This window comes from Tupaia chinensis, unplaced genomic scaffold (assembly GCF_000334495.1).
Source record: "Tupaia chinensis unplaced genomic scaffold, TupChi_1.0 Scaffold000527_1, whole genome shotgun sequence".
NCBI lineage: Eukaryota > Metazoa > Chordata > Mammalia > Scandentia > Tupaiidae > Tupaia > Tupaia belangeri.
In genome coordinates this window covers 6,387,003-6,400,536 of record NW_006160040.1, presented here as the reverse complement: position 1 = coordinate 6,400,536, position 13,534 = coordinate 6,387,003, and the positions used below count along the sequence as shown (strand labels likewise).

Here is a 13,534-nt window from a genome sequence, read left to right as displayed (position 1 = left end):
ACTTTGCTCAGGGGTAGCTGGATCCCACATGACAACCTCAGTTTAAGTCCACAGCCAGTCAGCCGGAAACACTCCAGGCGCACACGAGGACCCACAATCTGAGGGGAAGAAGGGGACTGTGGCATGACCAGAAGGGATTGTGGTGTGGCTATCTCCCCTAGGGAGTGATCTCCCAGTCACCTGCAGCAAACTCACGTGCCCTATGGCAAAAACTTTTTAAAAAAAATGTTTTAAATCATGTATCCTTTAAGGAAGGCTAGCCTCCTTAAGGTAGCCCTTAAATGCACTGTTCAAAAATTTAAACAGTGGATGAGCAGTTAGCATAATGGCTATGTCACTGGACTCCCATGTAGTAGACTGCGGTTCAAGTCCCGGACCCGGTAGCTTAAACTCACACTGGGCGCATATGCGTGCATGCCCAAGATCCCAAGAGGAGAATGGAGGAGAAGGGATTGTGGTGTGGCCGTCCCCCTGGGGGGTGATTTCTCGTTTTCTGTCTCTCTGTCCCTGTCTTCCTGGCGAGCGCACAGGCCCTATAGCAAAAACCTCTCAAAAAAAAAGAAGAAAAATTTAAACCACTGTGAGGGCCAGCAGGTAGCATGGTGGTTAAAGTGCTGGACTCCCACATGGCCAACCATGGTTTGAGTCCAAACACGGTGGCTCAGACTTCATGCTGGGCTTGTGTGCAGACATGCCCCAAATCCGAAGAAGGATGGAAGACAAGGGATTATGGCGTAGCCATGCCCCCAGGGGGTTATTTCTCACTTTCCCTCTTGCTCTCTACTTTGTTCTCTCTGGTGATACATATACCCTATGGCAAAAACCTTAAAAAAATTTTTTTAAGCCGCTGAGAAGTAGTACTTGAAATCTTTCAGTCTAAGTGAACATTTAAAACAGAACCATTTTTTATCCAAAGAGCCTCTGAGATTTTAGAAACACATTAAAAACCAACAAATAAGATCTTAGATTAGAAATTACTTGTCAGGGGAACCAGCAGTTAGCGTAATGGCTATGTCGCTGGACTCCCACGTAGTCGACCGCAGTTCGCGTCCCGGACCCGGTGGCTTAAAACTCACACCGGGCGCGTGTGCGTGCGTGCCCAAGATCCCGAGAGGAGAATGGAGGAGAAGGGATTGTGGTGTGACCATCCCCCCTGGGGGGTGATTTCTCGCTTTCTGTCTCTATGTCTCTGTCTGGCGAGCGCCCGCGCCCTATAGTAAAAAACCTCTCAAAAAAAAAAAAAAAAAGAAAAAAGAAAAAGAAATTACTTGTCAGGGATCTAAACAGTGCCACAAAGGTGGTGCAACTGGACCTCCGGAGGGAAGGTCCCCCAGTTCATATCCCAAGACCTCCCTGAGCATGCCGAGTGCACAAATACCAATAATTCAGATTGGTTATTAGCCTGGGTGTGAAGCACGGTACGAGAGCCCTGCAGAGGATGTTGTCTCTGTCTCTGTCTCTACCTCTCTCTGTCCCTCTCACAGAAGAAATATTTTTAAGGTTTTTGCCATAGGGCACGTGCGCTCGCCAGAAGGAGACAGTGGTCGGTCACTTAGTTTTGGGAAAGACCAGGAAAAAGACAAGCATGTTTTGGGGGGTTCTAAGATGCAGTGTTTTGGGGGGTTCTGAGATGTAGTGCTTCCTTCTCTATACTTTTGAGGACAGGAGAGCTGTCAATCAGTATAAGGAATCTTTTACAGTAGTCTGGCCCCAAAAGGGAAGACGCCTGGAAGCAAAGGCTTGTAGGTTACAGGTGAGTTTGAAATTCTTAAATTAGTGATTAAAGAATATTACAAGTGTCTGTTTCAGGAAAAAAAAAAAAAAACAGAACAAAACAAAACAAAAAACGGCAAAACAATGGGTGCACGTTCAGAGGTGAGAAAGCTTATAATGCACCATTAAAACTCTGTGCTTGGGACAGGATGTAGCGCCTACTGTCACTGGCCTGTTAATTTTTGTAGGCCCGTGTTAATGTTTGTAGGTGTTACTCTCCCAGGTCCCCTGGGAAAAAATCTTGGACTAGGAAAAAGTCAGAATGTCATCTTTAGCTATGTGGATAATGAACATTTTTCAGAGTAGAAAGAAACAAAACGTAACACCTCCAACTAAAACATCACATGTGTACAACTTATTCCTACAGAACAGCTTAGTGTGAGGGAGGTCTTACCGGAACTCATTAACAACTGCAGGACTCCAAGCAGCCCTGTCCAAGCTAGGGCGCTCCCTGACCACAGCACAACAATGGCTACTTGCTGCCCCCCAACTCCCGCACTGAAACATCAATTAGCTTTGTGGAATGCTGTTGTTTGAACAACCACTGACAAATGTAAATCCTTTGAGACGCTGCCATTTGAAATTACAACACGAAGTCAAAACTAATAAAAAGGCTAATTAAGCAAGATGAAAAGATTTTTACTAATAAAAACAGTGACTACGCTCGCCCATTCCACTTGGCATTGCAACTTATCTACCCAGAAAAGTCAATAATACCTCCACTTAATGCGCAGTGGTTTTCTATTTTTATAGCAATGTACCTCAGGATTGGTTTTTGGATCCAGTCTAAATGGATCACAGAAATAAATTTTGACTCTCTGCAGATATGCACAACACTGCTGATGCAGTTAAATTTTTAGCAAAAAGAAACAAAAAAAGAAAAACATAGGTACTAGCTGAACTGTGGACCGGGGCACATTTCCCTGATTTTTATCCATTAATTTAAACACTGGCTTTTCATTTATTAATAAATTTCACTATCTACAGCATACTTTGAACTGAGTTTAAAATTCTCTAGTGAGTGATTCTCAAGGGGGGAGACTGGAGGACGGAAGCACAGTATCTCACTAAGGAGCATATCAGAAGTTCCAAAAAGGCACATTCAATAAGTTTTTTTTAAAAGTAAAGAAAGGGCCGGCAGGTTGCATGGTGGTTGAAAACGCTGAACTCCCACATGGCTGACTGCAGTTCAGATCCCAGACCTGGCAGCTTGCTTTCTCACTTTTCCTTCCTTTCTCTTGCCCTCTCTCACTCTCGCTCTGTCCTTCTCTGGTCAAATAAAAAAATAAATAAATAAGGAAAGAAAAACATATTCAATATTATAATTTTTGTATTTAAAAAGCAAAAAGTGAATCCTAGCTACTTTCACAATACAACTAGATGTGAAGCTTGACAACATCTTGGCTGGTGGCTAAACACAGAAGAAGGGCCCAGTCTGCCGAACCTCGGGTATGCTCATGCACAAGAAAAGGAAAACTACCTACTCCTTAAAGGTACATATCAAAATGTGACGGATGGGAGATTCTTATGTTTACCAAGAAAGAATGAAGGTGTCCAAAATGCTGCTTTGATCTATATATATTATTTCATAAGTAGAGTTTATATTTATCCTTATAATTTAAAAATAGTGAAATGAGGGGCCGGCAGGTGGCGCGGTGGTTGAAGGTACTGGACTCCCACATGGCCAACCACGGTTCAAGTTCCGGACCTGGCGACTTGCTTTCTCACCCTCTTTCTCCCTCTTTCTCTCTCTCTCTGGTCAAATAGAAATAAGTGAATAACTAAATAAAGAAAGTTAAATAAAATAGTTCTTTAAAAACAATAGCGAAATGAAAAGACTTCCGACTTGAGGATAAGGCAAGACCTTTCCTCGGCTCCTTCCTTCTAGCTCCCATATAAAAAATGAGGCATTGCTTTTGCTGTTGTCAAGGGTGCTTTCGCAAAGAAGGTCTGATGTGCACATTCTGTCCACGTACATGTCTGAAAACTCTGCTTTCCTCCACTGGGCTCTTTGGGGTGGGGGGGTCCATGTAGTTCCCAGGAGTGCTAGAGTTGCTGGATCTCCATCTCTGCCAGTAAAGACACCCGCCAGTCCCTGTGTGGCAGGCAGCAGGCTCGGCAGGTACTCAGAACTGTGCTGAGCTGACTGCAAATTATGGTGAGGGTTTAGCTGGGTTTTGTTAAGATCTGTTTGTTTCATTTGAATTTGAGGTCAGATTTCTTGGGATTCTCTTCCAAGCATGACTTCACAGGATTTCTGACTTGGGTAGAAGACAACACTGAGGTTCCACAGAATATACAAGTAACTGCAAGAAATCGTTTCAAGGGGGAGGTGAGGCAGGTAGAAATCTATGTACTTTCAGGACAACTTTGATCTAAGCACACATTTTATCCAGCCAAAGAGATGTTCTTAAGTTCAACTGAAGAGCTGCAAACACTGTTACCACGTGGTCTAACGTGGCCTAACCTTAAACTGCACAAGCTGCAATTTCCTTATCTATAAGTGGAGGTAATGACACCTAGATGAAAGCCTTTCTTTTATGGTAAAAGACTATGTAAATTATTACTTAAACAGATATGGACTATCTTTAAGACACCTTCCCAGAGTGCTAGATTAGAACAGGTTGAAATTAGTGTGGGAAGAGGGTGGGAAATGGCAGAGGATGAGAAATGGGCCGGCAGGTGGCATGGTGATTAAGGCGCTGGACACTCACACACAGCCAACTACAGTTTGAGTCCTGGACCTGGTGGCTTGCTTTCTCACTTTCCTTCTCTCTCTGTGTCTGTCTTTCTCTGGTCAAATGAAAATGATTGAATGAATACATTAAATTAGATAAATAATTCTTTAAGAAAAAAAGAAATGGAGGGAATATATGTGTGTGTGTGTGTATTCATGAAACAAGAAATGGAACATTACTTGTTGACAATAACATGTATAACTAAGCCACAATACAGTGTATTCTGGATGGAAAATTGTATATTGTATGCTGTGATGATGTTCAGTGAATGAATGTAAAATAAATTAATTTAGAAAAGGAATTTGGGGTCAAGTTCTAAAAAAAAAGAAAGAAATCAGGTTTTCTGCCTCCTACTTTAAACTTAATTTATAATTCATTCAAATTCATTCACAAATAAAATTACAAAATGTATCAAACGTTCCAAATGCATCAAAAATGTCACAAACACACAAACAGTGGCATAATAATCATTGTTATGTTCCAGGGTTCTGACTCAAGAAATAAAATGGCCAACCATGAGCCAGCAGGTAGCATGTTGGTTAAGGTGCTGGACTCCGACATGGTTGAACGCAATTCAAGTCCCGGGCCTGGCAGCTTGAAACTCATGCAGGGCACATGTGCGTGTGTGCCCAACATCCCTGGAGGAGAAGGGACCGCAGCATGGTCCAAATCATCCCCTCTAAGAGGTGATTTCTCACTTTCCCTCTCACTGTCTCCCTCTGTCTCTCCCCAATGAGGCATGTACCCTATGTCAAAAAAATTTTGAAAAGGGACCGCAGATGGCGTCATGGCTACATTGCTGGACTCCCACATGGTCGATTGCAGTTCAAGTCCTGGACCAGGTGGCTTAAACTCACATCAGGCACGTGTGCATGCGTGGCCAAGATCCCAAAAGGAGAATGGAGGAGAAGGGATTGTGGCATAGCCATCCCTTCCAGGGAGTGATTTCTCACTTTCTGTCTCTCTGTCTCTTTCTAGCCAGTGCATGCACCCTATAGCAAAAACCTTATTTTTTATTTTTATTTAAAAATAAAAACTTGGATTAAAAAAAAAAAGCCAATCATTTCATCAGAATCTTTAAGGATTAACAAGCAAACTGAAGAGAGGCACAGAGGTAAAGGCCGTGAGACAGACTTGGGCAAGCGTGAGACCTTCGACTGGCCAGAGCACAAAGAACTAGAAGGGAGAACTGGGTAAGAGGCAAGCCTCAAGGGCCAGGCAAGGGCCAGAGCTTGCAGGCCTTCAAAGTTTTTCCTAAAAGTAATGGGTGTCACTGATGCCATCGAGACTGAAAAATGATACAGGTGAGTATTTTACAAAAATCACTCAGGTGTATAACTGAGGACAAACAGACCAGTCAAGGCATTCTAATAATACAGGCCAAAAACAACAAAGGAAAAGGACTGACTTATGAGACATTAAGGAAACAAACACAAACGGACTTCAGTTTAACAAAACAGGTAAGGAAGGGGGAAAAATAAGAAGTCCCCATCAATGTCAGGTTTCTGACTTAAGCCGCCAGAGGAGTACTGAGAGAATTCAGAGAGCAAGAAGATTCAGAGAGCAAGAAGTGTCTGTAGGTGGGCCGGTTAAACGTACTTGGGGAGGCCATCTGGGGTAGCTGAACAATGAATTCGTCTTAGCAGAGTATGATACACTTGTGCGCCCAAGTGGAACTACCCAGAAACAATAAATATGGGTCTTGAACACAGAAAAGAGATACGGAAATAAGAAACCCTAAAGGTAGCAGGAGCCACAGGGCGTATGAGATGCCCAAGGGAGGCAGAAAACGTGAAGCAAGTACATGGCCCGGGAGCGCCTCAAGGAACTGCCACGCGTTCACTGAGGACCAGGTAAGAAGATGGAGCAGACAACAAAAGCATAGAAGACATCGTATTCTGAAAGACACCTCGCGTTTCTACCAAACAGTGCTGTTGCGCATTCAGTGTTGCTTGATTTGGCTCTTCAGCAGCTAATTTATTACTAAAATACCATGACAAAACACCACAGGAAAACTCATATTGTATTTACTTAGAATTTAACAATATACATTATTTATACTACTCACAATTCAGTCTTCTTCTGAATCCAGAAACCATCTGGAAATGGAGTCAGAAATGCTCACAACCATACTCATCTCTTCATTAGTCCAAAATCCTGGAACCATGTTGTGGTCTACTGACTTATTCATTTAGATGAACTCCCCTTTGAATTCCCTTAGCTTTTCCACATCTTTTCCAGTGCAAAAAAAACAAATAATAAGGTATTTTTCCTATTGTAAAAAATACAAGGGTCAGCAGGTGGTGTGTGCTCAAGAGCGCTGAACTTAGACATGGCCGACTATGGTTTGAGGCCCAGACCTGGCGGCTTGCTTTTACTCTTTTCATCTCTCTCTCTAATTATTTAATTAATTTAATTAAATAATTGTTAAAAAATACATCGTACTATAAACCAGGTTACTATAATCAGCTCAACAAGGCACTGTTACTAGAAACTTTCCTAAAATACAGAAAGGGTTAGTTACACAAGCAGCTTCCCTCACCAAACCAACCACTCTTTTTCATGAAGGCAAGACACAGTAGTTAACCTTTTTTTTTTTAAGACTTATTTTATTTTATTCATTACCATTCTTTTTAAATTTTCTGTAAGACATGTCCGCTCACCAGAGAGAGAGGAAGAGAAAGAGAGGGAAAGTGAGAAAGCAAGCCACTGAACTATGGTCTGCCATGTGGGAGTCCAGAGCCTCAACCACCAGGCTACCCCACTGACCCCTACAGCAGTTAACTTCTGAACTATGGTCAAAAAAATGTAGGGGTAGCCTACATCTGCCCTATGTATCGGGATGTCTGGGAAGTATGACACATTTGTACACACACAAAAAACATGTCATGACTTTCCTGACAACATAACAGATATGACCATGGCATATAGTGAAAATGGGGGAAGAAAACAGACCTTCAGTGTGCACTGCCTGACCTGAAGTTTCAATGCACTAGGAGGATGTACTGAGAGGTACTGCAGACGCATTCATCCTGAAAAGCTCCTGACAGTCCTGCCTTCTGACTTTAACTCTCTAAAGAGCAATCTTCACTCAAGGCACCAAAGATTGCGGCCAAAGAGTCTCCCTTTCAAGACTTTTTTGATAGCCACTTCTTTAAAACTATTTAATGTTTTGTTTTTAATTTTCCTCTCGAGATTTTGGGCATACATGTACCCATACACACATACTTGCATCTGGCATGTTTTTCAAGTCCCTGGGTCTGGAACTCAAACCATGCATTCAGCCATGTGGAATCCAGCTATCTTAACCATCATGCCACCAGCTGACCCAAAGTATTTCATTTTTAATATCTTGATTCACACTTTAAATATCCAAGAGAGGAATGTAGTGCATAACATTTCCCAAACTTAACCACAGACCTTATTTTCCAGACAGGCTATGGAAGACGACATTTTGGAAATTCCTAAAATAAGGGTCTTCTTGACCAAGCCTCTGGACCACAAAGACATAATTTCTTCAAAAAGATATCATTAAGGGAACTAGCAGTTAGCGTAATGGCTATGTCGCTGGATTCCCACGTAGTCGACCGCAGTCCAAGTCCTGGACCCAGTGGCTTAAAACTCACGCCGGGCGCATGTGTGTGCGTGCCCCAAGATCCCAAGAGGAGAATGGAGGAGAAGGGATTGCGGCGTGGCCATCCCCCCTGGGGGGTGATTTCTCGCTTTCTATCTCTATGTCTCTCTCTGTCTGTCTGGCGAGCGCACGCGCCCTAGAGCGAAAACCTCTCCCAAAAAAAAGAAAAGAAAAAAAGATATCATTAACTTCCCTAAATACTGATTCTAAAAATACACAGAAAAAAATTATTTTTAAATAATTATCCTGTAAAAGTCAATAAACCATTAAAATACTTTCTTTTCTCCAGTGAAAATAATAGATAAATAGGTGAGATTACTACCCTAGCAAGATCCCAGAGAATGTCCAAAGCACTAGGTAAGAAAGATAAAAGAACCCTGGACTCAGGGTCAGCAGGTGGCGTGGTGGTTAAGGAGCCACCCTCCCACATGGCCAACCTTGGTTCGAGTCTAGGATCTGGCAACTTAAAAATCACACCAGCTTTAAAAATCACACTGGATTCCCAAAATCGCAGGAGGAGAATGGAGGAGAAGGAATTTCTGCGTGGCCATCCCCCATGGGGGGATTTCTCACTTCTTCACACTGTCATTCTCTCTCTCCTGCCAGTGCAAGTGCCCTAGGGCAAACCTAACAAAACAAAACAAAAACCTGGACTCATCTCAGTCCCATGAGATTTCCAATACCCTGCAGAGTTAAAACAAAGTTGTGATTTTTAAGGGAAAAACAATGTTCCAGTTAATTTGCATACCTGGTTCAGTTTTCCCAAAACTTTCTGATTTCCTCCGCTTGGGTAAGAAGCATGCACATGTGAACAGGTAAAAAGAACCTGGAAAGTGACAGCTCAAACTCAGCTTGCTCCCTCTGACCCCCCCAGGACGAGTGCTACTGACTCAGCAAGCTGTGAGACACACCTCTGAGAGCCATGTCATGGGCAGCTAGGCACCATAACAGCTGTGATGCCATCAGCACTTTCCATTGCTTCTACTGCCCAACTTGGAGACCAGCTTGCTTTCCTTTCCAAAGCCTAAATTTCACAACGTGAGATTTATAACAAAAAGAAAGAGGCCATCAAATGCCTTCGCCGCCCCCACCACCTATCAAAATTTCCTCAGAATTTCACTTTTGGAATAAAATTGAGTTCTGTTATATTGCAAGTGCCTCAAGGAAATAGTCTATTACTTCTTAATAATTACTCCTTTGGATCCCCAAACGGATTATAAACTCCCTGGGAACAGCTACTCTTGTCTCTCTCAGTCACTATCTCTCTATTTTTTTTTTTTTAAGAATTCTCTTATTTATCTTTATTTATTTATTTATCTTAATTTGACCAGAGAGGGACAGAGTAAGAGACAAAGAGAGAGGAAAAGTGAGAAAGCAAGACACCAGGTCCGGGATTCAAACTGCAATCGACCATGTGGGAGTCCAGCAGCCTTAACCACCATGCCACCTACCAGCCCCTCAGTCACTGTCTCTACAGTACCCAGGAGAGAACCGGATAAATCTGGAATTGACTTCTGGCTCCATTGCTTATTTAAATGTTCTAAGCCTGAGTTTCCACACCTGAAAAGGAAGATATCAATAAAGCCTCTCACAGGGTTGCAGTAAGGCTGAAATAGGAATGCCTGTAATGTGCTTAGCCAGAGGAAGTACTCCAGAAATGCGTCCTCATTCCCATGCCATCACCACCTTCCTCTGTACCCGTGGGCTCATCACATACTATCAGTTCCAAGTTCATGCAAACAGGGAGACAGAACTGCCTTCTAATGCCAGGATTATCAATCACGAATAAGACAATACACTGAAACTTTGAAAAATAAAGGCCTTCAACAAATCCCAGATATTTTTTGCTTTGTACTTGAAGCTTGCATATGTTTGATCATAGATGACTCAGCATTAGAATATCAAAATAAAAAGCCTGGACAGTCAAACTTCAAAGCAGTTATTCTCAAATACTTCGGTGCCTGTCGTAGATGATGGACTTTATGAAACACTGTGTGTGTGTGTGCGTATGTACAAATGCATGTACACACGTGTGCAGAGGGAAATGAAAAGGGTGGAAGAGGGAGATCTCATTAATAACTAGCTTAAAGGCTAGGCTGTAACCATTTTTTCACAGCTGAGCTTAAATCTGTTTTCTTCCCTCAACCCTTCAGATTCATCTAGCAGGCAAGCAATGGCCATTGTTCACTCTAGCTGCTGTGTCACACAAGGCCGTTACAAGTGCGTATGGCCCCTTTGTGGAACTCAGACAAAGGACACACAGAACAGAGGTGGGTTTCGATCCCCACTTACTCCTGAATTGGGCTCCCTTGTGCAAGGGCACAACCACACCTAGCAGTCACACAAGTAAGCACAAAAATCTTCACACATTTAACGGCACACCTCCATACAGCTGTTTACCCGCTACACATACACAAATGTGGCAGAGGGAGATAACGAGGACTACACTGAGTAAATGGAGGAAGACAGCCCTCAAAACCAAAAATAGAGAGTTTCAAAGAGTTCGAGAGACAAACCAGGTACCTTTCCTCTTCCTCAGTGTCAGCTACCCAGCACGGAGACATTGCCACCAACTGCAACTTTGGAGATAGTAGGCAGACCTTTCAACCCTGCAAAATTCTGATCCCTGGCAAAGCAATGGTCTCTCCCAAATACCCAATATTTATAGACAAAGGACGAGAAGTTATTTTTGTTTTACTACTGTATATACATTTATCATGCTAAACTTTACCGTCCTTAAGAATAAGGAAGGACATGTTGGGGCTGGCAGGAGGCATGGCGGTTAAGACACTGGACTCCCACATGGCCTGCTGCTGTAGTTCAAGTCCCAGACCTGGTGGCTTGCTATCTCATTTTCCCTTTCTCTCTGGTCAAATTAAAAACATAAATAAATAGTAACAAATAAAATTAAATAATTATTTTTAAAAATAAATAAAGCCATGTTATTATCATTTTAACACTTGTACACCTAGCCCTCTTTTTTGTAGAGATTTTTTGTTATAGGGTGCATGCATTCACTAGAGAGACAGAGAGGCCGAAAGCGACCATCTCCCAGAGAGGATGGTCATTCATCAATCCCTTCTCCTCCACTCTCCTCTCAGGATTTTGCGCACATACACACATGTGCCTGGCATGAGTTCAAGCCCAAATCGGGACTCAAACTGTGGTCAACTACATGAAAGTTCAGTGCCTTAACCACTAGACAGCCTGTTGCCCCCCCTAGCCCTTTTTTAAAAAGATTTATTTAATTTTTCATTTATTTAATTTGCTATAGGGCACATGCACTCACCAGAGGGAACAAAAGCAAGCTGTCAGGTCCATGACATGAACTGCAATCAGCCATGTGGGAGTCCAGAACCTTAACCACCATGCCACCTGCCTGCCAATACCTAGGCCTTTGATCTGCATAACATGGCAGCTCCAATAGCTATTTAACAGAAATTTCAGGTTAAGTATGGTACCTTCTCCACATGAACAAGGAGTCAACCTAAGACAGTACAAACTGCTGCATTGTTTTTAGTAAGTTTGGAAGCAATTTATATGTCAATTTTGGGACCAGCAGATGGTGTAATGGTTACGTCACTGGATTCCCATGTAGTTGACTGCAGTTCAAGTCCCAGACCCGGTGGCTTAAACTCACGCTGGGTACATGTGCATGCGTGCCCAAGATCCCAAGAGGAGAATGGAGAAGGGATTTCTTGCTTTAGTCTCTCTGTCTTTCTGGCTAGCACCCACACCCTATAACAAAAACCTCTCCAAAAAAAAAAAAAATGTCAATTAAAGGGAGCATACATGAAGTACAGTATATTTATACAACAGAAAATAGCATGAAATAGAATTTGAGCTACCAGCTCAAATTGAGGAACTCACTACATGGTTAAGTGGCAAACATGATGCAGATTAGGAGATAAGCAAGTTGCAGAATGATACAAATAGTATACTATTTAAATACGGTTTTAAAACTCTCAGCATTACCCAGCATTATCTTTGCCTTAGAATTTGTTGTTACAATCCTTCTTATTCCTTGCATGCATACTAAAAACCTAGTAAGTATTCACTATAGGGACTAGCAGTTAGCATAATGGCTATGTTGCTGGACTCCCATGTAGTGGACCGCAGTTCAAGTCCCTGACCCAATGGCTTAAACTCAGGCCAGGCACAAGTGTGTGTGTGCCCAAGATCCCGAGAGGAGAATGGAGGAGAAGCGATTGCGGTGTGGCCATCCACCCTGGGGGGGTTGATTTCTCGCTTACTATCTCTCTGTCTCTGACTTTCTGGCGAGTGCACGCGCCCTATAGCAAAAACCTCTCAAAAAATTTTAAGAAAAGAAACATTCACTCTAAAAAATGTATAAAATTAAGGTTAAACGGGTGTGTATGGGGGGAATCCAGAGTTAGTCACTTCGCCCTTGAAGGTAAACTGGCGTGTGCTCTATTCTCCATTCCACTCACCAAGGCACTTGATTGAGCTCAGTGCTCTCTACCAAATGGAGTGGACAACGCCCTTCTTGCAGAAAGAAGTGAAATAATGCATATAAAAGCGTTATACAGAAGGTCTTAGATTTGTCTTTTTGCCTGATTGCGCAATAAGTCATGGTAATAATGAGCTACAGAGGGAAAATGCTGAGCTTGCACCTTTGCATCTAATTTACTATATGGCAAAAAAATATCAAAGAACACAACAGGAAGGGGCAACCTTCCTCTTCCCAGTGGCTGATTCAGTTGTCTCTTTTAGCACAGAGTGGGGTGGAGGGCCCCAAACCGCAACTCCCTCTCAGAGCTCTCTTGGGAACTCCCGTTGACCTTGGGATAAATCTCATCCACCTTGCCAAACTCCTGGGCCAGCACTCCGGGCCAAGAGACACACCCCTGTGCAGCCCTGGAGGCAGATGGTCAACAACCCCGCAGTCAAGCTCTGACAGACCGTAAAAATGACAGTGCGACGTTGTTGCGGACGGGAGGTTCTGTTTTCAAACCTTAAGAGGAAAGTCTACTGCACTGTTAGCGACCACTCTGCACAGGAAAAAGAGGAAGACCTGGGCAAGTAAGTTGTGCTACTTGTCTTCAAGCACATAGTCTCAGCTTCTGAATTCCATACAAAGCCAGGTACGCAGAGGCCCCAGGACCTGAAGGCTCGTTCTGCAACCGGACAGACCCACCGCTCACTGCCTCCCCACACTGCGGCGCGGACCCACAACCCGCACGGGGGATGCGCTCGGGGACCCGCGCCTGTCCCCTCGGTCCCGCAGCGGGTGCAGCGCCTCACCTGTCTTGAAGACCATCTTGTCATCGTCCTTGGACCCGAAAGTCTTCAGCATGGACACGAAGAGCACCCCGCAGGCGTTCTGGATGCCGAACACCGACCCGTTGCACCACATGGCCGCCAGCAT

General features: G+C 43.4%; 1 protein-coding gene across 1 annotated transcript in view; it reads right to left on the bottom strand.

Moving 5' to 3' along the window:
* Nucleotides 1–13,534, bottom strand: part of SLC16A10 (solute carrier family 16 member 10) — a gene marked incomplete at its 5' end in the record, with an annotated part of 172,611 nt that extends 159,077 nt beyond the window's left edge. Inside the window, 1 exon segment of the mRNA XM_006157003.3 lies at nucleotides 13,411–13,534. Within this exon segment, the coding sequence (XP_006157065.2) occupies nucleotides 13,411–13,534 (124 nt within the window).